This window comes from Calypte anna, chromosome Z (genome assembly GCF_003957555.1).
Source record: "Calypte anna isolate BGI_N300 chromosome Z, bCalAnn1_v1.p, whole genome shotgun sequence".
NCBI lineage: Eukaryota > Metazoa > Chordata > Aves > Apodiformes > Trochilidae > Calypte > Calypte anna.
In genome coordinates, this window is record NC_044274.1 from 12595388 (window position 1) to 12622200 (window position 26813).

Consider the following 26813-nt stretch of genomic DNA (forward strand, 5'->3'; position numbering starts at 1 on the left):
AGCCCACAGCTGCTGTAGCAAAATCCTAAGCAGTCCCTGCTGAATCTGCTTAGGACAGGACTGGCACACCGGCTTGTGGAAAGTATGCCACCAAGATCTTAAATAAATACAGAGATTAATAAACATCTTGATGCTTGCAGCTCACCATTGCAGAGATGTTAGCTCAGCGGTGCCACAGATACGGTCACCATGGAGGCCATCAGCCTTCCAGGCTTCTGGAGTGTCCTAGAGTTTCAGCCAGAAACATCTCCTGTCTTCTTGTCACATTCAGTCTTTCTCCTGCTCAGAGCACTGGGGCTTGTGTTTGGTTAAATCAGACCAGTTTAATAAAGCCTGCATTCATGCACAGTTGCTCTTTTAATACAGCTTGCCAAAAGACTGGCTGTGTTTGACTGGAGGCCATGGCTGTTTTGGTTTTGTTTAGGCTGCTTACAGGAATGAACATCCCTCCAGGAGAGGTGATGAAACAGGTGCTGGATTAGCACGGTTTTTCAAACATACAGCCTGCTCCCAGTATTTCAGCTTACCAGGTAGGAGATGGAGTGAAGGGGCCCTTAAAATAAATTCTGTGCTCATTTTATTTATTACTTTACTTTATCACTACTATTTTAAATTAACTAGGCTACAAAAATGTGCACAGGCTGCAAATATGAATGCAGAATTTGTTCTAATTCTGCAATAACAAATAGAAGAGGTCTACTGCCAGAATATCCATTATTTTCAGGTAGACACCTGGTCCTGAAATGCTAGCACTGGTTGTACCCTCTGCTACGCTGCCACCTACAAGAAATGGCAGAGACAAAAGTATGTACTTTATCATGCAAATGGTGCTGGCTTGTTTTGTTTATTATCCATCTCCCTTAGAGATGCTATTCCAGATAAAAGTTTGTTTCCACATACTTCATCATGTTACTGGGAGACTGCATTTCTTCAGATGATTTTCACTCATTTGTCTCCTCTCACCTTTAAATCTTGGAGTTTGTGTTGAATAGGAACAGGCAATTTCTGTTGCCTTCATTCATTTACCTGATGCTGTTGAGTTTATCACATCCACATAACATCATGATCAAACACTGCATAATGTCTGGATTTTGCTGTGGCTCAACTGAGCATCCCTTTGTGCCTGCTTTTTATGTTGGCATCCACCATTACAATGAGTACCCTGTGTCAGAAACATTCAAGTCAGGACCTTATTAAATTATTTCATTTTCAGAGAGGGGAGGGCAGCATGTTATGAAGATTAAATCCACTTTGAAAAACAGTCATGACAGAGAAACAGATACTCTAATTGACCGAGAGATGAGGCTAAAGATCTGATTCCAGCAGACTCTCCTAAAGCAGCAAGTTGGACAGTAGAAAATACATGTTAAAAACAAGAAGCCACCCCCTACCATGGATTTGCATTAAAAACTGTTCAGTGATTATCTGTGTAATACCATTAAACATGCTACATTCATACTCAGCAATTACTGCAGAGACAATGCAAAGAGTAAGGAAAGGAGATGGTTTTGAGATTAAAGCCTCAGTGTGGGTGGCAGGACACTCAGCTGTTTTGTTCCTTGTCAGAGAGCTTTGTGAGATTCATTGAATTATGCTGGTGGGCTAGTGTATGTGAAACACATAATTCCTGTGCTGCACTTTTTGTATTGCCCAGTCAGTGTTTAGGAAAATGAAACTACATGTACTGTGTATTGTATCAACATTTCTCATAGAGGTACAGGCACTTCTGCAATACAGGCTTGCTACAGAGCATGACAGGCTTTAACAGTTTGTACCAGATTTGTTGTTTACAATTATTCTTACGTCTCAATCCTTTAGAATAATACTGAGGCAGGAATGTTAAGTTATAGCTCCTAACAAAGTCTTGATTCTTCCCTTTCAAGTGTATATTGTTCAAAATGTAGTCCATTTTTATACACAGTTAGAGATACATAAAGTTATACATAGTTATACATAGTTAAAGAGTCATGCATAGTTAAAGAGGTAGAGTTAATAATAAATGATTGATAAGTGTTGATAAATGAAAAAGCAAGAGCTGCTCACATCTGTTGCAATATTTCAAATCATGATAATTACAATTGCCTAAAAATGCAAGTAGTAAGTCGCTACTTAGTGTAAAACTTCTTTAGTCAATTCATCTGTATGTGAAATTGAGAACATTAAAGATTTAAATCAAATTTATGGTGGTATTAATGTGTTCCAAGTTTATGAAAACTTTCAAGCATGGGTGCTTTAACCTGAAGCCTGCATATATGCCACACCTGAATAGAAGCTGTGCTCCATTCATGGCAGGTGTCGATGTCCACAAAGGTAGCATAGGTGATACTCCACATTTCTGACCACATATTGTGTGCTGTTGTGACACACTGCTCTTTGTGCAATGTGCTTGCCAAATGCAGCATCTTATTCTCTGGAATTTCAATAGGTTCTTTGGCTTGGAGCATCTTTTGCTTTTGTGTATTGCTCTGATTCTGTGTGAGTGTGGATTTGCATATTATTGCTTGCTCTTTTAAATGTACATCCTACCACACACCAGCAAAAAGCCCCAAAATAAATCTGTCCTGAGACTGAGTCATCCCTCTAAAGTGTCTGTGAGTTTATGGTGCTTTGGAATCTGTCTCTATCTGTTTGAGATGATGAATTTATATTTAGAAGTTAAAAATCAGTCTCATCCACTGAAAATAATTATATAAGCTGCCTCAGTCTACTGTTTGTGAGTTGTTGAGTCCAGTCAGTTCACTGGGGTGATGGTCTGACCTTGCTGCAGTGAACAAGTTTTGCCATTAACTTTCACAGAGTCAGAAATTTGGCTGCTGTTATTCTGTTCAAGTAGGAGGAGAAATTACTGATGTCTGTGATAGTGATTTCTGTACTTTGGAGCTTTATCCTTCTATCTGAACCAAAATCCTCATCTTGTATTTCCTTTGAGTTACAGCTTGTGGTAGTACTGTGCTTTCATGATTTAGATGAAGAACTTACAAGTAGCTTTCTATAGCTAATAATTATATTGGCTGATCAGTAGAAAATAAATGTTTTCCTGCAAGTTTATTATTAACCACTGTTGCAGGAACTGGAAACTCTAGAGCAGGTTTATTCCCAGATTTTATTTGTCTGGATATCAAGCTTTAGCGATGTGCTGAGCACAACATGTACTATCACTTGGCCATCCTGCCCTAACTTAAAATCAGGAAGCCATTCCTGCTGAATAATGCTGTCCACAACATTCTTTAAAGACATTTTTTCTTGCATTGCTAGTGTTATGGATTGATACGCCTTTTTATTTATGAACTATTTCCATAACCTTGCCCATAAGCCATTGATTTGCATGTTAGCTATGGCATACCTAATTGGTGTTCTTTGTTATGTGTGCCTTCATAATTTGAAAAGTAAAAACGGGTTATTCTGAGAAGCAGGTAGTCTTGGAAATAAGAAAGTTTTCATCAGATGTGATGCAGTATCTGAAAGATTTAATCCAAAACAAGCGTACTTCTACTATTCTCTAGTTTGAAAGATGATCAAGAGGCAAATAAAATGCCATCCACCACTCCCAGCTTCAGACCAGGACTTTTCACATACATGTTAGTATGCTTTATTTTCTGTAGTACCATTCCATGTGTTTTCATGAAGTTACTGAATTAAGTGGTTCTATATTCTTGTGTTACCACAGTCTGATATATGACCCTTGCCTCTTTCAAGGAGCATCATATAATTGCTTCTGGATGAGACTGAAAAGTGGCATGTGATTATATGATGTGAAGAACATATTGTGCAACATTCTCATAGAAAAAAAAAAGCTGTTAAACATAATTTTAATATGGATAGTTCCATTCCTGCTGTTACAATGCGATTCTTTTAAAACACTGTGGGTTACATGTGGATTTTTTTTCTATCTGCTGGATTGTTTTCAGAAAAGCAGACGGATAAAACTTCATTTATGCCATTTTTCTCCAGAACACAAGAAGTCTCCTTGTTTAATAAAACCTTGTGCCATGTGGATTTTATTATCCTATGAATGCATTCATGGAGAATGCCCTGCCTCATTTTATACAATGCTGAGCCTTTCCCACTGTCATCTTTACAATCTTTATGCCAAAATCTGTGTGCTGATTTAATCAATCTAGTATCAGAAAAGAGTGATTCATCCAGTCACTTTTGATGGGAGAAACTTGCAATGTCAAGAAGCCATTGCAGTCTCATATCACACCTATTAGCAGTCTTTCTGCAGCCTGCAAGGTTCTGATGGATGAGGTACACACCACTAATAGTGAATTAAACAGCAACAGAAATCTTCACATCTGGGAAGTAGTAGTGACAATAGTAGTTATAGAAGTAGTAGTAGTATTGGAAGTGACACTTCAGGACATGGCTTAGTTGGCATGGTGGTGCTGGGTTGATGGTTAATGATCTTACAGGTCTTTTCCAAACCTAATGATTCTATCATGATATGAACTGCTGGATTGTAGTGTTGTGATCTTAAAATTGATGGGTTATACAACCATGTTAGCAGAACGATCCTGAGACTGCCTTTAGCCCATGACAAGAAGCTGTCTCCCCAACTTTTCTTTATTACTAATTGAAAGTTAGGACAAGCCGAGGATCAGTCCCAACAATTTTGCAACCAGACACCCTGCTATGGAGCCTGAGAGAGTTTAGTTAGCACTAACATAGACTGTAGTTCTGGGCCAGGAAATAGACTCTGGCATCAATTTTAAGTAGAGACCAGGGGGATAAGGTATGGAAGTATGGCTGTTGTCTGCTGCTACTGCTGTGCTGCTTGATCGCCTCAAGGAAACAATTTGATAATGAAAATGAAGATGACCCAGCAGATGCCTTAAATCCTGCCAGGACTGTGTGGTTTGGCCCAAAGACTAAAGGAGCTGACACCATTTGATGCAGGGGAGGAGCCTGGCTGTACTAAGAAATGCACGCTGTATTGAGTCCTTTTAGTTTATAAAGAACATTTGCAGAGTTTCTGTGTTTCTTCATAAGCATCTGAGTATGACACCCAACCTGAAGCATTGCTTTGCACAGTTATTTTTGTTAATTCACATTTTAAAATCTGAACTTATTACTGTCAGTTTTTATTTTGTTTGGTTAGCGAAGCAGGGAGAACTGCAAAATAGAGAAGTTTTGCTACTGATTCACTAAAATGAAGAACTCTGGGACTTTTGACACACCACTTAGCAACTCCCTGCATGTTTTGTCCTGGTGAGATTTTTTTGGTTCTGAGCACAGATCATCATTTTAATAATGCAAGCTAAGTGGAAGAAAGAACAGTTTTAATTAAAAATCACTTTTATTTAAAACTGCTTCAGAAAGCAGTAGGGTGCAATGTAGCAAAGTTAATGCAAAATGCTGTGGGGAAGATGAAACATTTTGAAGTGGAGTCTTCCTTATTTTTTTCCCTTTACAAAAATACTTTATTTAAAGCCCTTTGTTTGGCTCACAAGGTTTGCAGTGGGTTTGAGGCTGCAAATTTGTCAGTCCAAATTGCTTCCTCAGAATCAACTGAGCGCCCCTCAGGCCATGGACTGGCCTCTGAAGCTAAGATCACAGACTAATTTTTCTCTCAAGGATTTCTAACTAAACTGAGCTGCTTTCTGCTGCCTTTAAACAATTCTTGAGAAATTGAGACCCAGACCTAAGACGTTTTCTTTCAGTTAGGTTTCATACTAGTTCACATTCCTCTCACACAGGAATTGTGTTTTACCTCTGCCAAGGGGGTCCATGCAGATTCTCTCAAGTGACAAGCAGCCCTGTTCCATAAAATGCGGTCTCCCACAACTTTAGATGAGAGCTGCTGCCTTGCAAAGGTGTCACAGCGAGGGACAGTGGTCCATGGGTCTCAGGGAGAAAGGAGGACTAAGAGCAGGTGTTTTTTTTTCACAGAGAGCTGTGCTCAGCTTGTCTCCGTGTGAGGCAATGTTTTCTCCTGCTAGGATGCCAGCTTTGCCACAGGGGCAGAATGTTGCCTACCAAACCAAAGCTCTGTGGCAGGAAGAGGCTTGCAGGTCTGGTCAAGTTTTGGTAAGGACCAGGAACTCACAGGGTGAGTCAGGGAGATACAGACTCATCTCAGCAAAGACAGGAAAGCAGTTGATATACTCAAAACTGCAGCACCTGAATTTTCAGAAAGTTTCTCACTTGTAATATGAGTTGCAAGATACCCCCTATTTTCTAGCAGAGGACAGAAGTCTGACAAGTCAACAGTGGATTTTATGCTTCTGCTGAGGAAGCTCTCAGTTCTCAGCAGCATTGGAAAGATGACTAATTTTACATTCCATGTGACTTAGTAAATATAAAATTGGTATTTTTGAGGAACAGGAATGAACACATAGCTTTTTACAACAGCCACTCCATCTTGGATGATTTTTGAAAGTAATAAGTAAGTTGACAGTTCATTTGTAAAGTAGTACAACACTCAGTCAACAGAGATTGCAGAAAAGAAGACTACAGAGACTTGAAAAAAAGCTAGGAATTTTCAGCATGATGTAAAAAAAGCCTCTTAGTTTTAACCTTGGAACTGAAACCATGATACTGTTTGTCAAAAGCATTTGTCTTAGTTGCTTTCTGCTCTTAGCAGGGCAAATTGCAAAAAACTTGTAAAAACAGCATCAAAAGAGAAAAGCGGAACTTTGTCTTCTTTTATATCATGACAAGAGATAAAATAAAGGAGTTGAAAATAAGTGTATTTGTTGTAATTTCTAAGGGCTTTCTTCTGACTAAGATGGATTAAAATGGCTGTGCCATAAAGGAAAATTAGGTCCCCAAAGGAAACCTTAGGGATTTACATTTTATATGTGTCTGTGTATATAGATACATATATATATATGTATATATACATGCACACATGTAAAATAAAAGTATTTTGACCCTTAATGCTGGGTTTCTCCTATTCAGTAGCAAAATGTCCTTGGTGAATACAGATATGAACAAACCATTATACTTTTATGACTATTAAACTTTATTGGATAAATGTATGTGTTACAAAGTAAGCAAACACACTTAACAAACAAAACATACTTTTTTCAAGATTTTTTCCTACTGTGAACATTAGCTCATTATTCTGTTTATGTTATACAGCTTGTGCACTTACTCCAAAACAATAACATTATCTCATTACATGGTGGGTGGGTTTCAGCTTGTAGACATGCCAGAATTTTATTAAAATGAAATGGTCTCATGTTTTGAAAAGCTGACTCAAGTTCCTAAATAAACAATAAAATTCTCCAGTCAACAGTTCATTAAAGCTAATATTTTCAGTGGTTGATGGATAAAGCTTGAAAATCACAAATCATAATCATCAAGTATCAACATGCATTTTTTATTAGTGAGATGCGGTTTACATACACTAGGAACACGTACAAGGACATAAAAATTCATACGACATACTTGCTTTGTTTTTTCTACTACCATCTTTAGCCAATAGAAAATAATTTCAAATAAATGTTTTCCTAACCCAACCTGCTTGTTAGATTTTAATGGCAGGTAATGTCTGGTTAAAATGTAATGTCTGTTAAAATGCAATTTATATTTCATTAGCTTGGGTGTTGAAAACGATAATGTGCAGAAGATACATTCAGACTCCAGTGTTGTCAGTATATTTGATGCTGATTTGATTAAAATAAAATAGCAAGACAGAATTTCAGGTACCCAAATTTTGAAAGGCTGGTGGCAGATACAAATGCTGAAGAATGGCCTAGTTTACTGTGACCAGAACTTCTGAGCCAACCAGCATTTGCTTTCTCCAGTTAAATATTGAACTGGGTTAGCTGCTGCTGAGCCAGGCTGCAATGTCTTTTCCTGAAACCCTGGTTCTTGGAAGGCTGGTAGGAAAACTGTATCAACAACTTCACTGTTAAGTAAATATGCAACATTAAAAAGTACATCTTTCTAAATAAGGTCCAAGCTCTACAGAGTGTGTGTTTCTCTCTTTGTGCTGTTGGCATATCCTAATTTCTTCAGCATATATGCCTCTGCTTTGCCACCTTGCATTCAGTTACATCAGATTTTAGCAATTTGAAGGCCAGGAAGAAACATTACCCTGTCTTATCCCCTCTACACTCCAAGATAAACTACCTTTGCTTCAAGCTGCTACTAAGGCAAGAATTATTATCACTCTTTTTTTTTTTAAGAGAGAGAGAGTGAGCAGAAATAAGTACTAAAAAAATCTATGAAAAAATAACACCAGATACATCTTCAGAGGTTTGAGATGGGAATGCAATAAGCCTTCATCCTTGATATCTTTATTTTCACATTTTTTTTCTTCTATTTGTAAAGTTCATTCTATTCCAGTAAAAACTTCCTTAAACCTAATCTCAGCTGAGCCTACATATAATTCACTCAGGCTTGTTACCATGATGCAAACTGAAAATGAATGTGTAATAATAATTGAATAAATGTACAGAAGAACATGAATTAATTGCTCGGTTCCTGACATATGCTTAAGTAAAGTATATGTAAAGACAAATTTGACTTTACTGTGTAAAATGATCTCTGGATTATTTAAACTCCCTTTCTTTTTTTTTTTCAGTTTTTTTGGAAAAGAGAGCAATAGCCTCATTTGACAATTTGCTGGATGCAACCCAGATGGCAATAGATCTTACACAAATCTATAAAGCTAAAACAATGTATCTACCTCGTCTTTGATTTAAAAAATAGCAATGTATTGCATCAAAACAAGCCTTCTTGATCTTTCAATGTTGTAATGCTGTTCCACAGTACATAGAAAAATACCAGTTTCAGAATGTTTCCTCAGATAAACATCTACGGGTTGTTTCTTTTTCTATTTGGTTTCAAAAAGAAGAAACCCAGCAAAGGTAGAGAAGCGTTGATGGTCCCCATGGAGGGCTCCATTCCCCATCCGCAGCCAAACTTCATCTCCTTTGGCAAGTTTTAGCACTGCACTGTTTCCTGAAGTGTCTGCTTTCCCTTTTGATTCATAGCTAAGGATGAATATTTTAACAAGTCAGTTTTTTGTTTCTCATCAATGATCAAGCAAACAACTTTTTAAAAAAAATCCAAGAAAGCGCATTGTTATTCTGAGCAAAATTTCATTGAAAAGCTTGCCAACATTTTTTCAGCTCTATGAGGAAATGTTGGCATCTTTCTGAATTTGATCTCCTAGCATAATTTTACATGCTAACTAATTGCATTCCTTTCTGAAATTCTGGAATTTTAACTTAAGCAAATTTTCCCAGGGAGCAGGAAAAAATATGTTGTTTGAAGCAGATCTCTACTTATTCATCACAACACTACAGATTTCCCCATGATACTCTTTTTCATTTGGAGTTATCCCAGCTAGTTTTAAATGAGGGGTGAGCTCCTGTGTTTCAGGCACAGGCAGTGGCCAGAGACAGGCAGCTCCTGAGGCCTTTCTTTGGAACGTGGGTACATTTGGTGTGACCTAACTTCCTGCTGGATGAATCTCGGTTCCCCTTTCCCACACCTGTTGCATTTTCTGAAATTTATGCTTCAGGGCATTAAAAAAATGAGTGCTCTTTCTTTTGCAGGAAAGATCTACTGGGAATGAAGTGGTGTTTGATGGTGCTTCATGTATGGGCTGTTGAAGAAATCTTGAAAGTTTAGAACCACTTGTTATCATCTAAATGCCTAAAATCCAGTGCTATCAATCTAATCTTTTGTGTCTGTTTATTAAGGTGGAGGAGAGAAGTTTGGTTTGGCGTGAAACCCCTGGCTGGTATTAAAGGGTTTTTGCAAATGTTTTTTCCACGTGTTCATCTGGGTACAAGCCTTGACCTGGTCCTTATAGAGTCTGATAAACTTGGATTGAATCCCATTGCTGATGATCTTCCAACTAACACAGAGAATTCAGGAAATGTTTATTCCCAGAGTTCTAATGGTAACAAAGCCAGTAAATAAAGGACGTTTTCTTCTTGTGCATCCTTACTGCTGCACTATAAAATGCTCTCCACCCCTCAAGTAAATTGGTCTCCCCTAATCTTTAGCAAGACTGGTACTAGTCTGACAGGTAAAATAAGGATGAAGATACCTTCTAGCAGAATGACAGCATGTTACCACTGGCATCATCTCTGACTTGCAGTGCAATTTCCTGACCTCTGAGGAAATTATGATCTGAATTTTAGATCCAAAATCTGTGGCAGGTGTGACCTAAACTTGAAAGCTGATGAAGGCAAAATACAATAGTTTTTCTTTCATTTTACCCTACAGAATTTCTTCAAAAAATGAACAATTTCATCTTGAAATTGTGAAGAAGCCACCACATCTGTGCAAACCTGTGAATTAAGATGGCCTAGCCCTTCACTTACCTATATAGGCTGAAAACTGTATTACCATTATGCATTAGGTACACATACACTTCCTCCACATCTTCATGTTTCATCATATTGAAGGTGAAGAAATATACCCCTGGAAAGATTGCCAAATACAAGTGTTTACTTCATAGGGAGAGATAGTCATGCTACAGACTTGTGCTTCTTCCTGAGAAAACATAGTGTCAGATCAAAATTACCTTTCAGTTGTCAGTGGTTATTTTGCTTTTGCTTATAGTGCGCCAAAGTCTGATTAATTTTTATTCTGCATATGGCATGGTTTCAGCCAAAAACTGCATTTGAACTTGGCAGGACCTCTCATCCCTTGTCACTGTAAGGGGAATTCTCAGGAGACTAAGCCATCTCTCACAATTTTTCTTTACCTTTTTGCTCCTGCCCACTCCCAAAAAAGCAGCCTCCAGGTGGACTGACAGCACACACTGCTGCTCATCTGGTCATACCTGAACAATGCAGATGTAGTCTCTTCTTTCCCTTCTTTCACAACACTTACCATGACCCTCTTCCTTTTTATCTCTTTTTTTGTCTGAATGGTGCAAACAGTGTTAGCAGTACAACAATGTTACATGTTATAAACCCTACAAGAATACTCCAGAAAGGAAGACAAGATCCTGATTCCTGAGCAATAAGCATGTAGCACTGAACCTGCAATGGGAGTTTGGAGTCTGTATCAGAATCCTTAAAATCATTGTGGGTCAATTTTTATTGACATCCACGTATACATTAGCCTCCAAAGGAAGCAACTGTGAAGACACATTCTCTTAACTCTCTGTAAGAGATGGGGACCGGATGGGATCCACCCAAGGGTGATGAGGGAGTTGGCAGAAGAGCTTGCCAAGCCTCTCTCTGTCATCTACCAACAGTCCTGGCTCACTGGGGACATCCCAGATGATTGGAAATTGGCGAATGTCACACCAATCCACAAAAAGGGCCGGAAAGAGGACCCAGGAAACTACAGGCCCGTCAGCCTGACCTCAGTTCCTGGCAGGGTCATGGAACAAATCATCCTCATTGCAATCACACAGCACCTGCAGGATGGGCAAGGGATCAGACCCAGCCAGCACGGGTTTAGAAAGGGCAGGTCATGCCTGACCAACCTGATCTCCTTTTATGATCAGGTGACCCGTTTGGTGGATGAGGGGAAGGCTGTGGATGTGGTCTACCTGGACTTCAGCAAAGTGTTTGACACCGTCTCCCACAGCATCCTCCTGAAAAAGCTGTCAGCCCACAGATTCGACAGGAGCACCCTGTGCTGGGTTAAGAACTGGCTGGAGGGCTGGGCCCCGAGAGTGGTGCTGAACGGGGCTGCATCCAGTTGGCAGCCGGTCACTAGTGGTGTCCCCCAGGGATCAGTGTTGGGCCCAGTTCTGTTCAATATCTTCATTGATGATTTAGATGGAGGGATTGAGTCCACCATCAGCACATTCGCAGATGACACTAAGCTGGAGGGGAATGTGGATCAACTGGAAGGCAGGAGGGCTCTGCAGAGGGACCTGGACAGACTGGAGAGTTGGGCTGATTCCAGTGGGATGAGGTTCAACACGGCCAAGTGCCGGGTCCTGCACTTTGGCCACAACAACCCCATGCAGCGCTACAGGCTGGGGACAGAGTGGCTGAGAGCAGCCAGGCAGAAAGGGACCTGGGAGTCTGGATTGACAGGAAGCTGAACATGAGCCAGCAGTGTGCCCAGGTAACCAAGAAGGCCAATGGCATCCTGGCCTGTATCTGGAACAGCATCGCCAGCAGGTCCAAGGAAGTGATTCTGCCCCTGTACTCAGCCCTGGTGAGGCCACACCTCGAGTACTGTGTCCAGTTCTGGGCCCCTCAGTTTAGGAAAGATATTGAGGTCCTGGAGCAGGTCCAAAGGAGGGCAACCAGGCTGGTGAAAGGACTCGAACACAGACCCTATGAGGAGAGGCGGAGGGAACTGGGGCTGCTCAGCCTGGAGAAGAGGAGGCTCAGAGGAGACCTCATCGCTCTCTACAACTACCTGAAAGGAGGGTGTAGCCAGGTGGGGGTTGGTCTCTTTTCCCAGATGACTTTCAAGAAGACAAGAGGGCATGGTCTTAAGTTGTGCCAGGGGAAGTTTAGGTTAGATATTAGAAAGAATTTCTTTACTGGGAGGGTGATCAAGCATTGGAATGAGCTGCCCAGTGAAGTAGTGGATTCTTCGTCCCTGGAGATATTTAAAAAGAGTCTGGATGTGGCACTTAGTGCCATAGTCTAGCAACTGCAACGGTGGTTCAAGGGTTGGACTCGATGATCTCTGAGGTCCCTTCCAACCCAGCCAATTCTATGATTCTATGATTCTATGAAGATGTGCTACAGAAAACTTGGAGTACCTGACTTTGATTTAACTTAATATAATTTCCCACATCTGTGAGAAAATCAATTGCCAAAAAAAAAAAGAAGACCAAGTGGAGGAAGTCAGTTTCAGGCTTTGCTTAGATTTACATGCCCAGAAAGCCATATTCTGAGCTGCATCAAAAGAAGTGTAACCATCAGGTCGAGGGGCTAAATCTCTGGCTCTGCTCCACTTTTGTGAGCCCCCACCCGGAGTACTGAGTTAATTTCTGGAGCCACCAACAGAAGAAGGATATGGAGTAATGGGAGATAGACCATAGGAGGCCCATGAAGATGATCAGAAGGCTGGAGCACCTCTCCTATGAAGATAGATTGAGAGAGATGGCGCTGGTCAGCCTGGAGAAGAAAAAACTCCAGGGAGACCTCACAGCAACTTTTAAGTACCTGAAGGTAGTCTGTAATCTGGAGTCAGACTCTTTCAGTAATGCCCAGTGACAGGACAAGGGGCAATGGACACAAGCTGGAACAGAGACAGTTCTGTATACACATAAGAAAAAACCTTTTTGTGAGGGTGACAAAGCACTGGAACAGGCTGCCCAGAGAGTTTCCCTCTCTGGAGACATTAAAAATCCACCTGGATGAAATCCTGCCTGATGTGTTCTAGGCAATCTTGCTTTATCAACAGAGTTGGACTAGATGATCTAGTCCAACTCCAATGACTAGAGGTCCCTTCCAACTCCAGTGATTCTGTGATTCTGTGAAGGAGCTACAGGAAAGGTGGGGAGGGACTTTTTACAAGGGCATGAAGTGATAGGACAGTGGGTAATGGCTTTAAATTGGAAGAGGGCAGATTTATGTCAGACATTAGGAAGAAATTCTTTACTGTGAGGTTGGTGAGACAGTGGCAGTTACTAGGGAACCTGCAGTGCCCCATCCCTGGAAATTCCAGAATGGATGGTTCTTGGAGCAACCTTGTCTAACGGCAGGTGTCCCTGTCCATGGCAGGGGGATGGGAACTAGGTGATCTGTTAAGGTCTCTTCCAAACCCAGCCATTCTATGATTCTATATGTTTTTGGTTATGGCCCTGACTCCTTCATCTCCTCTTGTTCTTCCTGCACCACAGCTGTGTAGATGGGGAGTGATGCATCTGCAAAATAACTCAGCAAAACCTGCAACGCCTCATTTCCATCTGCACATTTGTTGCAGGCCAGCTTAAAACTGACCTGGCATGTGGGAAGGTGGTCACAAAGAGTGACTTGAGGCAGGAGGTGGAGGAGGCATCTGTGAAACTGCTGCTGCAACAGCAAGGACATGATTACTGTCATAGTGTCTGGAGGGTAAAAGGTCTCAACACAGATAGTTCTGCTCCCTCCCAAGCTTTGGCCATTCCTCTTTCTCCTGCCCTTATGCCAACACTAGCCTCACTGGCTGACAAGCCTTCTCTTGGCTTCCTCAGTTTCCAGTTTAATTTTCCTCAAAGTAGGTAGCAGGCGCAACGCAGAGTGAGTCCCATCAGAGCCATATCCAAAGACATTTAACTAGTTTCTCCTTATTATGGACCATACTTCTCCCCATAGCTCCTAGAACTGTGTTACATTATTCTGCAAACACTCACCATTCACAGGAGCACCAAATCTGCCAGTCATGACATCAAAAAAATTTCCAACGTTGGTTTCAACACTACTGAAGATGATCCCACTGTTCTGGTTGCTGAAGTGAGTAGCCATGGAAGCCATGAATGCCACCTGCAAAACCACAGTTCTTATTCAGTTACTTACTTATTCACAAAGTGCACAAGTGCAGAGGAATCAGCTACATAATTTTTTTCTGTATTTGTGATGTGTTGATTTTCCTGACAGAGATGTTCTTCTAGGGCCTGCTCCAAGGCCATGATACTCCAGTAACAAAACTCCCACCGAATGAAACTGGAGAAGGAAAAGGCTTTTCACAGTCAGTTGGCCTTTTCATGACTGTAAAAGAAAGTATACAGGCAAATGTTTGCAAGTCAGGAACTTAGTTTAGGATTTTATTGACTTTTAGGTCTCTCTAGGATGATTCAACATAAAACTGGCTTTGGAATGGTTAGTGTTTCTGACAAGAGGGATTTAATTAGTTTTTATATATTCCCCAATGCATTTAGAATAGATATTGCTTTTAGATGGATTGCGAAATAAATAATGCCCAGTAAAATCCATACACATCAGTGTTTCTTGTGAACTGCCTCTAGAGATATGTTCAGCATTTTTATTAGAGGCCTTCTAGAAGTGCAGTTGCTAGGACTCAGCCTTCAGAGTTTTTTCTCTCTTACCAGCTGCTTTGTACCCTCAGTCACAACAGGGGGTGGTTGATAACAGAAGAAGAAAATATGAAAGTGAAAATTTGACTTGATGTTACACTTCTTTCAGTGAGACATACGAACCATGGAAGATGTTCCATGGGAAGCAGTCAAAACCTCCCCATGTTGGGCAGTTCAGATTAAACCTCAGCAAGATGCTGGGGAATGGCTCTGCCAGCCTGTGTGGGTCTGTGAACCCCCCATTGTCAGTGTCAGTAAATGGAATACCAGCAGAATTGCTGAATCTGGATGCACTAAAATCACACAATAACTTGGAATTTTATCTCTGTCCCTTAACTTCTTAGATGAGAAGTGTTTGATTATAGTTGTCACTGCCTCTTGCAAAAATGACATTTTTCATGAGATTCCGTCTATGCTAGAAAAAAAAACCAAAGGAAAACAAAACAAACCAACCAAACAAAAGAACAAAAATCCAAACTTCTTTTGATTTTAGACCTAAATGAGGACAGAACCAAAACAGGCAAAATCAAATCCAAGTCCCAGTTCAACAATGGAAATCATTAGCCATCTGTTCACAAATCTGAGGAGCTCAAGATGTGAGCTGAAAGCTTGGGCTGGTTTTTCTTATCCTTGCTTGTATACATTTTCTGTGACAGCAAAATTTTTATCTTCTTGCTTCTCAGCCAGGTTTACATTAATGGTTTACATTAAAGTTCATCATGTGTTAAAAGAAAGCAGCTACAGTGGTATCTTCATGGAATGTATTGCTTTTTGTCTAAATTACACTTCACATTCTCTTTTCTTGCGCTAATCAGAAGAGTTGAAAAAGATGCCTTTTCTGCCTAAGTTTCATTTTGAAATAGCAGACCAACATGGACACACCAAGACTTTAAAAATAAACCTGTACTTAAAATAATGTTGTATTCAAAAGCGTTTTCTCCTCTACCTCCACTCTAAAAGTCTCTATCATAATGTTAATAACATATTTTATGCTATACTGTTTAAAGAACTTTTAAATACATTTGTTAAAAATAGTGATGAGATTTTATATACAGAGTGGGTTGAGAATAATCCTGAAGAGAAGGAATTGGGGGTGCTGACTGTCAAGAAGCTCAACATGAGCTAGCAGTGCACTGATGCATCTCAGAAGGCCAAACATCTAGGCTGCATCGAGAGGAGTGTGGCCAGCAGATCAAGAGAGGTGATTTTCCCCCTCCACTCTGCACTTGTGAGATCCCACCTTGAATACTGCATCCAGTTCTGGTGTCTCCACCATGAGAACATAGATCTGTTGGAACGAGTCCAGAGGAGGGCCACAAAGATGATCCAGGGGCTGGAGCACCTCTGCTGGGAGAGAGCTGGGACTGTTCAGCCTGAGAAGAGAAGACTCCAGGGGGACCTTATATCTGCATTCCAATACTTGAAGGGAACCTACAGGAGGGCTGGAGAGGGACTTTACATGAGAGTGTCCAGTGATAGGGTAAGGAAAATGGTTTTAAAGTGAAGAAGAATAGGTTTAGACTGGATATTAGGAAGAAGTTCTTCAGTACGTGGTGGTGAGACTCTGGAACAGATTGCCCACAGAAGTTGTTGCTGTCCCCTCCCTGGAAATGTTCAAAGCCAGGCTTCATGAGGGCTTGAGCAACCTTGTCTAGATGAGAGGCATTCCTGCCCATGGCAGGGAGATTGGAGGTCCCTTCCAACCTAAGCCATTCCATGATTCTATGATTTCAGTTGGAAATAGGTGTTGCAATATAAGCTTCTATTATTTATTCTCTTTCATTTTTCTGTTTTTGATTAAATTGCTACTGCTCTTTCTAAGTAACAAAAAATATTGATAGCTCGTTTTAATATTGCAGAAGGACTTAGGTTGAATGTAATCACAACAAATACACTTTAAGATTTTCAGCTATAATATTAATTCTAGTTAATTCTTTAAAAACATTAAAATAATTCTGCTTTATTACAAAAGTCCAGTAGTTTTGCAAACTATTTTCATTGTGAATTTTATTCTGTGTGATTATCGTGTCTTCATGAAACCTTGGGTGGAGAATTCAAACATGGAACACCTAGAAATCCAAAGCCATTTTCATACACTGCACACATTGGTTGTACTGTTGTTTTCATTTGCATGCCTTTTATGAGTATATAAAGCATATATGAGTGAGCGTTATTGGGAAATATTATCCTTCAATTAAAAAGTACAGATCCGTAAATAGATCAGAGCTTCAGTTTTCCCTACAGTCAGAATGTCTGGAAATGGGATTTGGTTTTATGTGTTTTTTGTGAGTGCTGTATCCCACTTTGTCCCTTCTGGGGTGAGCCTGGTTTGTGCAGGTCAGAGTCAGATCAAGGCTAAACCACTTCCATTAAAGTGTGTATGTGTGAGGGAGGATGAAAATTCCCTTATATTTTCTGGAGAGCTGTATGCTCTGTGGTGTCTAAGGTCCCCCCTGCCCAAAAGCAACAGTGACTTAGATTAAGCTCACTTACCTTCTAGATCCTCAGTAATTGTAATGGGAGCTCATGTTGCTCCCTCACATGAAGGGTCTCTGGAGCTGAATCTGACTGCAGTCATTTCCCCTCCCAAATGCACTTACTGCTGTCTAAAGTGCTTTAGGATTCCCCTGTCCTGGGCTGGCTGGTCTGATATACAGAAGCCCCCTCCACAGTGGCATCAGGAGACCAGGAGGGATATATCTGGAAGGCTTTCCATGCACCCACACTTTGCCTTTAGCAGCTTAGCTGTGCTTACAGCAAAGAGGTAGTCAAGCCTCCTGCCATTGCAGATGAACTGCTCAAATGTTGATACACTGTAGTACATAGTGCTGACAACTCTTTTAAATCCCTTTTGCAACAGCAAGCAAGGGTCCTAGTTATCCAGGTCCCATTTACTTTTTATTGCCTTAAGAACAGGACAACAAGACAACATACCTGTATGCAATGTATATATATATATATATATACACTCACATATACACACACAGGCATATATTTACCCACATAAATACACATTTATATATGTATATACACACACATAAGCTCTCTGCCCTCTGCCAGGTTCGTGGGATACGTAAGTGTTCTAATATAAAAGCTACGGGACTAAGCCAACACAGTGTTGAGCCCAGATAAATATATCCCATCCCACCTTCACCCACTAGGGCTTTAACCCTGCTTAAGCATGTTCTAATGCTCGTCTGGCTTTTGGGTAGTTCATTCCTAGGCAGATGCTATGTACTTCTCAACATATTTAAGGTATCTAGACATATAAACCCACAGATAGCCACTGAGGGCTATTTTTCAAAGCCAAGGGACTTTGCTCAGTTTTGATCCCATACTTTGAGGAGGTGCATACATAGGCTTCTGAGAACCTCACAAAGCCTGACTGACTTTTGAAGCATGGGCCTGAGTGATCCCTTTACTCTTGTCAAATGCCACAGGAAGTGTAGATATATATGAAACACAGCTTGATAAAACAATTATAGTCTCCACTATTCACTTTTAATGATACTGCCCTTATACCCTAAAAGGGAACCATCTATGTTTCTTTCTGTCCATTTCTTGGCTGCATTATTACTCTAAAGAATGATTGAGCAGTGATGTCTTTCTTTTCCAGGAAGATCTGACAGAACACATTTGTCAGTCAAGACAGGGGCTATATATGTGTCCCACTGGATTCATTTATGAGGCCATTTGCTTCGTATTATCTTAGAGGATTTAGGTGCTGTTTTCCAGAGAAAAAAACCATAACCTGAGGAGTGCTGCAGCCAACACAAGCTGAAGATTTTGTACCTGTAGCTCTGGGGGAATCCCAGGGTAACCCTTCTCTCCTTTGGGTCCATGATGGCCACGCTCTCCCCTTGGTCCCATATCTCCTTTGTCTCCTTTCTCACCTTTGGCTCCTTCCTGACCTGTTGCTCCATTATTCCCATTGTTTCCATGATTTCCTTAAGGAAAAACATAAACAAAACCAAAGACAACAAAGCTTTCTGATTAAGTTAAATAATTTCATGTATTTTAATATGTAACTGTGCCAGGGTCTTTTTCCAACAATTTGCAACACAGGGACTTTTCAGTACTGTCAAACGCAGACTAAAGTGCAAGGGATAAGAAGCTGCTCTGTGGTTAAACTGGAGGGGAAGTTTCCAGAAGGATATAGATTGATGATTAAGAGTAAACCTTCATGCTTTGTTGCCATTGTGTAAACTGCTCATGTCTCAAGCCATTGCATTTTTGGGTAGAGGTGTGCAAGGACAAACCTCAGTGGACATGAGGCTTGAGAAAAGGGATATTGACACATACCAGGTAGCCTGCATAAACAGTCTTACTTTTACCATTGTGTAAAAGCTTATTTCCTGATAATTTAAGCTAATTAGGATAGGATAAAATATTTCTGAATAACCTTTTGCTGTGTTTGAAAGATGTCTATGGAGAATGGCTGTAGCGTTAGATTATCTAAATGACCCATCTGTGCCCAAAATGGGAGAGTGTGCATCCTCACTGTGATGGTTAGCTTGAAGGGGTTGATTGATTGCATGTTGTTCCTAGATTTAAAGAAGGACAAAATTTTTACAATGAAGATTTGCTCAGATGACTTCTTGTAAAAAGGGGTCATTATAAGAACATATTGCTGCATCTGTAGCATTACTTACTTCCTGATGTTTACTGAGGAAATTACTGAGCAAACATCTATGCAATTGCCAAAATTTTAAAGTTGCCTGTAATACCTAGGCAATTATTGTGTCTACCTGAAGCAAAAGCATGACCTTTCAATTCATTACTCAGGAAATTCTGAATTGAAATTAGAAATTTATGCCACTCTGCATGTTCTCTAATAAGTCAATCTGGTTATGAGTTTGCAAAAACATTGGTGGTGTTAGAGATCAAATCTAATAATTAAATGGTTCTTCCAATTTTCTGTATTGAGGAAAAGATGCTTTGAACATGGAATATAAATGGTGGAAGGAAATAAGCAAATTTTTGTTTAGACAGAGAAATCAAAAACTCTTAAAAATAACGAAGATGATCCTTCATGTAAAGCCAGAATTACTTCTCTAGCAGTTCAGAATAGAAGTCTGTGAGCAACATTTGATTCAATCAAGGGAAAAAAAGCTGTTGCTGTGCCCCTTACAAGCACGGTGATGTGAAATGCATCAGATGAAGGAAACTGAGAACTTCCAGAGTGCAGAACATTTCTCTTGGTTACAAGAAGGTGTGACTGAGATGCATCCTCATCTGTGAAAAGGGCAAAGATGGGAATGGGCTGTCCCTGTATGTCCACCACAGCCTTGAAAAATTGGCCCTAATACAAGATTGTGTCCCACTTCTAAGAAGCCAACAATTTATTAATATGTAATGCAATATTTCTGTACAAGAGGCTTCACCACTTGATTTCTCTTACTTCTGGAGTGGTCAAAAGTATTTTTATAAAGCATTGATGTATAAGTAACTTTCATCAGGCCACTACTAAATATGCCTGTGACTTTATTTTGCCTAATAACCAAAATATGTCAAAGTAAAAATCTATTTCGATATTTTGCCAACAGAAGTGAGCTCTTGGAAGCCTTCAGTTACTTGGATTTAAATTTGTAACAGTCAAATGTAACTGTTACTGTACACTGTATTTACCATAAGTCTTACCATAAGTCTCTCACTACATTACTTTTTTGTGTACCATTATCTGTTGTGTCTGTTGCTGTCAGTACATTTGTGAGATAAAAGGATTATAAAATTGCATTTTTATTGTGATAACAGGAGATTTAGCTTTTGAAGATGAGACAAATTTGTAAGTCAGTGATGTGCATTTACATTGTACATCTGCTTAAGGAACAGTGATTTTCAAACCCTTGAAGGTAGCTGCTGTGACACATGTACATCAACATACAACTAACTATCTTTTTCTCTCTCATGCTTTTTTCCCCTTACCAATAATCAGATCAAAGTATTCCCTTTTCTTCTATATCCTGTTTCATGTGCATTTTAAATGGGGGAGTGGGTGAAGTATACTTTTTGTTATGCATGACAAGAAGAAAGAAAAAAAAACTTTCTAAGAGAGTAGAAGCATGTGTGTCTCTTTAAAATATTGGCTAAAAGTATTCTGGTTGAAAAAAAAAAAAAAAATCTCCTGAATACACAATAGTATAGCTGGGTATTCAAAGGTGATCACAATAATTAACTGCAAGCAACAAGTTCTTCCAGCTTCAATAGGAGATTCATACTACTTTAAGAAGAGAGACCAATCTGCCTTAAAAATGTAATACTATTACATTCAGTATGAATTTGTGAAAGCTGAATTTTAATAAAAAATTCATTTTCCATGGAAAAGACTTTAGAATCTAACTGAAAATCTGTCTTTCCAGAAATTATTGAAAAACATTTTTCTTTATCTGTCCCCAAGAACTGGTGTACAGACCGTTCTCTGGTATTTCATAGAACAGCCTATGTTAGAGTAGATGAAAATCAACAAGAGTTCATCTTTACCTGGCATCCCAGGGGGTCCAGGAGGTCCTGGGGGACCTTGATAGAGTCGAAGTCCAAAGTCACCACGGCAGCAGGAACTACAGTCTGGATTCTGTGGTCCAGTCTGTGGAGGCTAAGTGCACAAAAATAAGCTTTAAGTAGCTCATTCATGGAGGACATCAGTCATACACATGTCTGTTACAGGGTCTTCATTATATATTCTCTGTTTACATATTTGTTAAGTTTTCAAAACACTTTTCATCTGGGCTAGAATCTCCCATACTTGGGTTGTCCGTAGAGATGTTATTTTTGGAAGATTTAACAGAATAGCTTTTCAAGTGTTCTAAGAACTATATGAATATTTTAAAAAAAATTGTTTCTCCTTTCCAGCAATAAGGGTTTTGAAAATAAAATAATACCAAATAATGAAAGCTAGATTAAGAGTTCAATTAGGTTCCTATGCTGTTTTTCACTGACCCCACATTTCAGGTGACCTTTCTTGACAAAAATGCCTACATACAACGAGTGGCAGGACACAAGGGACTTCATTTAACCTTCAGCAATAAATTTTCCTCCACTAAAAAACCAAAAAAAACCCCTGTGAACTGACTGGAGGAGATGTTGAAAAATATCTGTGCAGCATGGTCCTTGTTCATGGCCCCCAACTTACGTATTTACAGGCTGCTGAAGCTGGGAGAATGTAAAAAAGTGCCAAGATATATGACAAAAATTTGAACTTGCCACAGCATTTGATGTTATGTTGATTTGATTGTTTGTAGCTGTGGGTATAGCACCATGAAAACGTGTTGATATGCTGAAACTAACATAAATAAACTAATGAGTTTTGTATACACAACTCATATGCTGCAATAATAATTTGGTAATAGTTTGCTTCCGTTGTTTTCTTTCCCCAGTTTATACTAATGAGGTGTTATTCAGCCTTAGCTGAATTTCATAGCTAGGCTGTTATGATAATCTAGCAATCACAAACCTTCTGATGAGTTAGCTGATAGGTACAGGGTTTGATTTTTTTTTTATTTCTCTGCCTCCTATTAATTTCTCCTTCTAGGCTTATGGTTTTTTTGTTTGTTTGTTTATTGGTTTGTTTGTTTGTTCTTTTTTTACTTTTCCTTTTTCTTTGTTTTCTTTTTCTACAACTCTTTGTTGTTATCCTGAGTTGCAGACCTGAAGTTCTTAAATTCCTGAAAAGGAAGGTTACACCAGTCCAACTTCAACTTTTCTCAAATAATTCTACTACTTGTCTTTCTTCCTTTCTGCTCATCCTTATAATCAAATTACCTGCCTAGTGCAGAATTATTGGTTTAATGACAGCAAAAGAGCCTTTGGTGGGATGGGAGCTGTGAAATGAGCATACAGATTTGCTGTATTCCTGCCCAAGCACACCTCCAGAATGCATTTATTTCAAGAGGCCTTGGAGTTCATGGATAAAGGACAATGCCTTTCATGCCACCAAAATACTGCAAGTCCTCCAGTGGGACAGACACATGCCCTCTCCAGCTGGAACAGCCAGTGGTGAAGCTATCATAGAAATACAGACTGACCTGACAGTTCAACAAATATGCTTCATATTTAAAAAAGTTGTTGGTAAGTTAAGACTTGCCAATGAGCAGAAGGGCTTCCTATTTATGGGGGTTTGATTAATACTATGCTTTTTACCTTATTTTGGGGTAACATCTGTATTTTATGAGAAAAAACAGTTCTGTCTGTTGGTCTGCCTGTTCCTCGATGACCTGTTTGTATCTTTCTTTCTATTTTTTCTCTCCCAGTTGCTAGAAGGACCATAACTGACAATCATTGGACATGATGGTTAAAGCTTTCTTATATGAGAGAAGTAACCCTGCTTTGGGCTCATTTCCAATCCTTGAAGGGGAGCCCAGCACAAGAGGACTGCAACTACACAAATATTTTTCACCACATGGATTGCTGATGTTGAGTGTTGCACAGAGATTAAAAAAAATCTTCAGCTTTTTTTCTGATAGTGCTTTTTATTCATGTTAAATGAGAAGACAAACTATATACATACCTACCAAAAGCAAATAAGTTATACCAGCATGTAATTACCTGAAGACTTAGAATTGTGGATTGGTAAGGTGTGGTATGAATGAAGCAAACTGGACTGCATGTAAGATGAGCATTGAAGATTTGATTTTTTTACCCAGTGCACTGAAATCCTGAGCAACATTATTATCTAATCAGCTGTGTTATGATAAAATAGATACTAGTGCTGGTCATAACAAAATGCTAAGTGGCATTTGTGTCTCAAAAAGCTAAGCAGATTATTACATGTAAAATGAGACAAATCCTGCCAGCCTCGTAGTATGAGAACAGTTCCAATTCTGAAAGTCATGAAGTAGAATGGAATTACTATCTTCAATGGTCCTTTGACTAGGAAGGAAAAAAAATGTTCACAGTCAGCTGTCAAGAACAGTGAATACTCAGGATACTTTTTTAATATATAGAACCAGAGAACTTCATGAAGAGTACATTTAAAAGAAAAACCCGTTCCTGAAGTAAAATTACACTTAAATGCGACACAGTTTAATTACAACCTAGTTGCCAAAGGTATCCTTTGCACCCATTTGCACATAAATTTTGATGAGCAATGAAATTTTGGCATTGCTCTCAGAACATGAATATGATTTAGGAGGTTGTGAAATATATCAGGCATAGTGATATCCTAATACAGATAGAAACTGGAAATGTTTTTGAGGCTATTTGCTGGATTTCCTATGATTTACATTGTGGGAGGCAGTTCTAGGCAACAGGTACTCTACAAAATAAATCCCCAGTCACTTACAGCTTTTGTGCTTGAGAAATGCACATTCTATTTTGCATAAGTTCTAGCAGTGTGGAAACTGGCCTTGTACCCAGTGCAGCAAAGATCCATGCTATTGTCACTGCTCCATGCAACAAGGAATGGGATTGTTAAAATTCTTTAGCAAGAGGATGAAATTCTGCAGCCAGAGCTAAGGTAACCAATGGATTCAAGGGTGAAACAACTTTCAGAGACCTCAAGGGGAAGAGAGAGGTTGGACATGAACTAGAACTTGTCTGTGCCACCTTTGTTCCTTCTCTGCCTGGAAATCCCTGGAGGCTAGAGATGGAAAATACCTATTGCATCACTCTGTGATGGATTATCCCTGACATGCATCTGCTACTGCTCTATTTCATTGTTTTCCCACAAGCCAAAAATTGCATCATTTCCCTGGCAAAGATTGCTGCTTGGAGAGGATCTGGCAGGTAAATGACTGCCATCGGATGGACTCAGACTCACTGGGCTCAGTTTTAATGTCACAGCCTCTTCCCCCAGCATAGAACTCCAAGCATGTTGCATAAAATTTTCTGATTAGAGACACATGCGCCCCTAACAGTGAGACGTTCTCTGAGAAAGTTTGACCCCTAAAAAGCATTTGTAATTTTCTGTTATTCCCTGCATTGTCTGAAATAATGTCGAGGTAAAGGGGAATCTTCTTTAAGTAGCAATTATAAATGGTCTATAGTGTGCAGCTTCACAATTCTCTCTACAGTGAGGAGGTACACACACAGTTGCTGTCTCATCGTGTAACTGACATTTTGCTGTTTATATCCTGCAAGTGCATTTTAACAAAACTAGTACATTGGAGGAACATATAACTTCTGCCCAAGAAATATGAACTGCAAAGCATATAAAATTTAAATACAGGAAATATGGTGGTGTATTAAATCTGTTTTCATGCTTAGAAGTGTTTCAGTTCTTCAGGTCTGGGACAGGATTAAAATCAAATCCCCTTTCTGCTTATCTTGGTTTACGTTATTATTGAACACTTGTCTGCATGCCCATAATTTTTGGAATTCAAAATATCATAGTTTGATCTAAAAGAGTTTTTTAAAACAAATGTTGAAGGGTGAACTATACAGAACTGAAACATTTGTATCAGAAATAGGAACAATACACTCACAGTCTTGTTGTTTCTAAAAAAAACATCAATCAAGAAGAACTTCATCTGAGTGGATTTTTGTTTTGCCTAGTGCTAGCAAGAGCTTCTTCTGCCCTTCATATTTTTCCTTCTTAATCTGGATTGCAATATTTTATGTATAATCACAATATGCCATTTTCTCTTTGTTGTAAGCTAATGACCATAATATCTAAAATCCATGCAAAAGGCATAAGAAGACTCTTAGTATAAAACAGAGGTCCTACAGATGATTTAGTTTCATTCTGAGTCTTCTTTCCTTTGAAACTATCCTTTATGTATATTATTAAATCTACTCATTACATTATTACTTGTTCTTTTTTTCCAAGAGATTCCTTAGAATAAATTTTGAACACTCAGAATTTCATTATGTTTGTCTCAAGCTGAAAAGAATATAATTTATGTACATAATTTTCAAGTAAAGTTACTCTCTGCTATTTGAGTATTTCCAAATACCTCCATAAATCACATCCAAATGAGTAAACAGAATAATTTTAATATATTAAGTAAGTAATAGCTTAAAATCATTAAGAGACTGTATCTCAGAATATATGATTGCACAGGATCACAGTTTCAGCAAAACAAAGTGCTGCTCTCTGTTTTGAACCCAGTGTCCCCAACCACAGCTAGTTGTACCAGCTCACGAAAAGATCCTATAAAGAAGCTCAGCAGGATACAGACCAATACACAGCTTTAATATTAATAATTTATAAATATATCATTAATAATCTTAGGGAAAAAAATCTCATTAGCTTTAAAGATATCTGTAGAAGATTAATTAAGAGTACCTGGACTCTATCTGAGGTAGTCAGTTCTACATCATCTACCTCTGGTCTCAGGACTTTTTGGTCTGTAGAAGTGCTATTATCAACAGTCCATTCTACAAGTTGGCTCCGCTGTTTCAATATTTCCCTGCTTCTGGAACCTTTATGGCCAGTCTGGTGGTGACTTTGCAAAACTTTGGCCACTGGTTTATAAGATCTTCTGCTCACCTCCATGTATTCATCTTGACACAGGCAAAATGGAAGAAAAAATAAAGCCAGTAGATGCCAACTGATGAAATCCTTCTCTGCCATGTTATTAAAAATTATTTTCAGGAGTCCAGCAAATGCCTTGCAGAAGGAGAACCTCTTTGCTGCACCAGGAGTTATGTGGTCCTTTCAGCTTTTCCACTAGTAAGCCTGGCACTGAGACCAGTACCAGGTTTTATATGGTTGCGTGCAATAAATAAAACTAAAAAATGCCAAAGTGACAGGGTTCTTCATCCAAGATCAGTCATGCTCCTTTAAACAAACCAGGCATTATTCACCACCTCACCACCACAAGGAAAATTGATTTGTATGCTGGAAATGACCACAGCATTTAACGGACTCCCGTGGTTCCTATTTGGGGGCATTAAAAAATGTAGCACCTTTTCTTTGGCATGTTTTTGCTTAAGTGTGAAAAAATGTGATGGAAATGGAGAACAT

At 39.3% G+C, this 26813-nt stretch overlaps 1 protein-coding gene across 2 annotated transcripts; it reads right to left on the reverse strand.

The window, feature by feature from the left end:
- Positions 1-8502: 8502 nt before the first annotated feature.
- C1QTNF3 (C1q and TNF related 3) lies at positions 8503-26500 on the reverse strand. 2 transcript variants are annotated; one of them, XM_008496446.2, is made up of 6 exons: positions 26133-26500; positions 21392-21503; positions 18704-18858; positions 14231-14360; positions 10290-10389; positions 8503-8945 (listed from the first exon to the last, which is right to left on the reverse strand). In XM_008496446.2, exons 1-6 carry the CDS (start codon positions 26418-26420, stop codon positions 8786-8788), a joined length of 945 nt encoding a protein of 314 aa, XP_008494668.1. In that variant the 5' UTR covers positions 26421-26500; the 3' UTR covers positions 8503-8785. The 2 variants fall into 2 exon arrangements, with proteins under 2 accessions (XP_008494668.1, XP_008494669.1); XM_008496447.2 differs by having other exon boundaries at positions 8786-8945; positions 26337-26420.
- Between the last annotated feature and the right edge of the window lie 313 nt (positions 26501-26813).

What these genes read in the sequence shown, in the direction of transcription:
- C1QTNF3 (XM_008496446.2), bottom strand. Translation starts at nt 26,420, where the DNA reads ATGGCAGAGAAGGATTTCATCAGTTGGCATCTACTGGCTTTATTTTTT. An exon ending in CTACCTCAGATAGAGTCCAG is followed by an intron (nt 21,504 to 26,132) that starts GTACTCTTAATT and finishes TTGTGCACTTAG; the next exon opens with CCTCCACAGACTGGACCACA. An exon ending in ATTTGGTGCTCCTGTGAATG is followed by an intron (nt 10,390 to 14,230) that starts GTGAGTGTTTGC and finishes CAATCTTTCCAG; the next exon opens with GGGTATATTTCTTCACCTTC.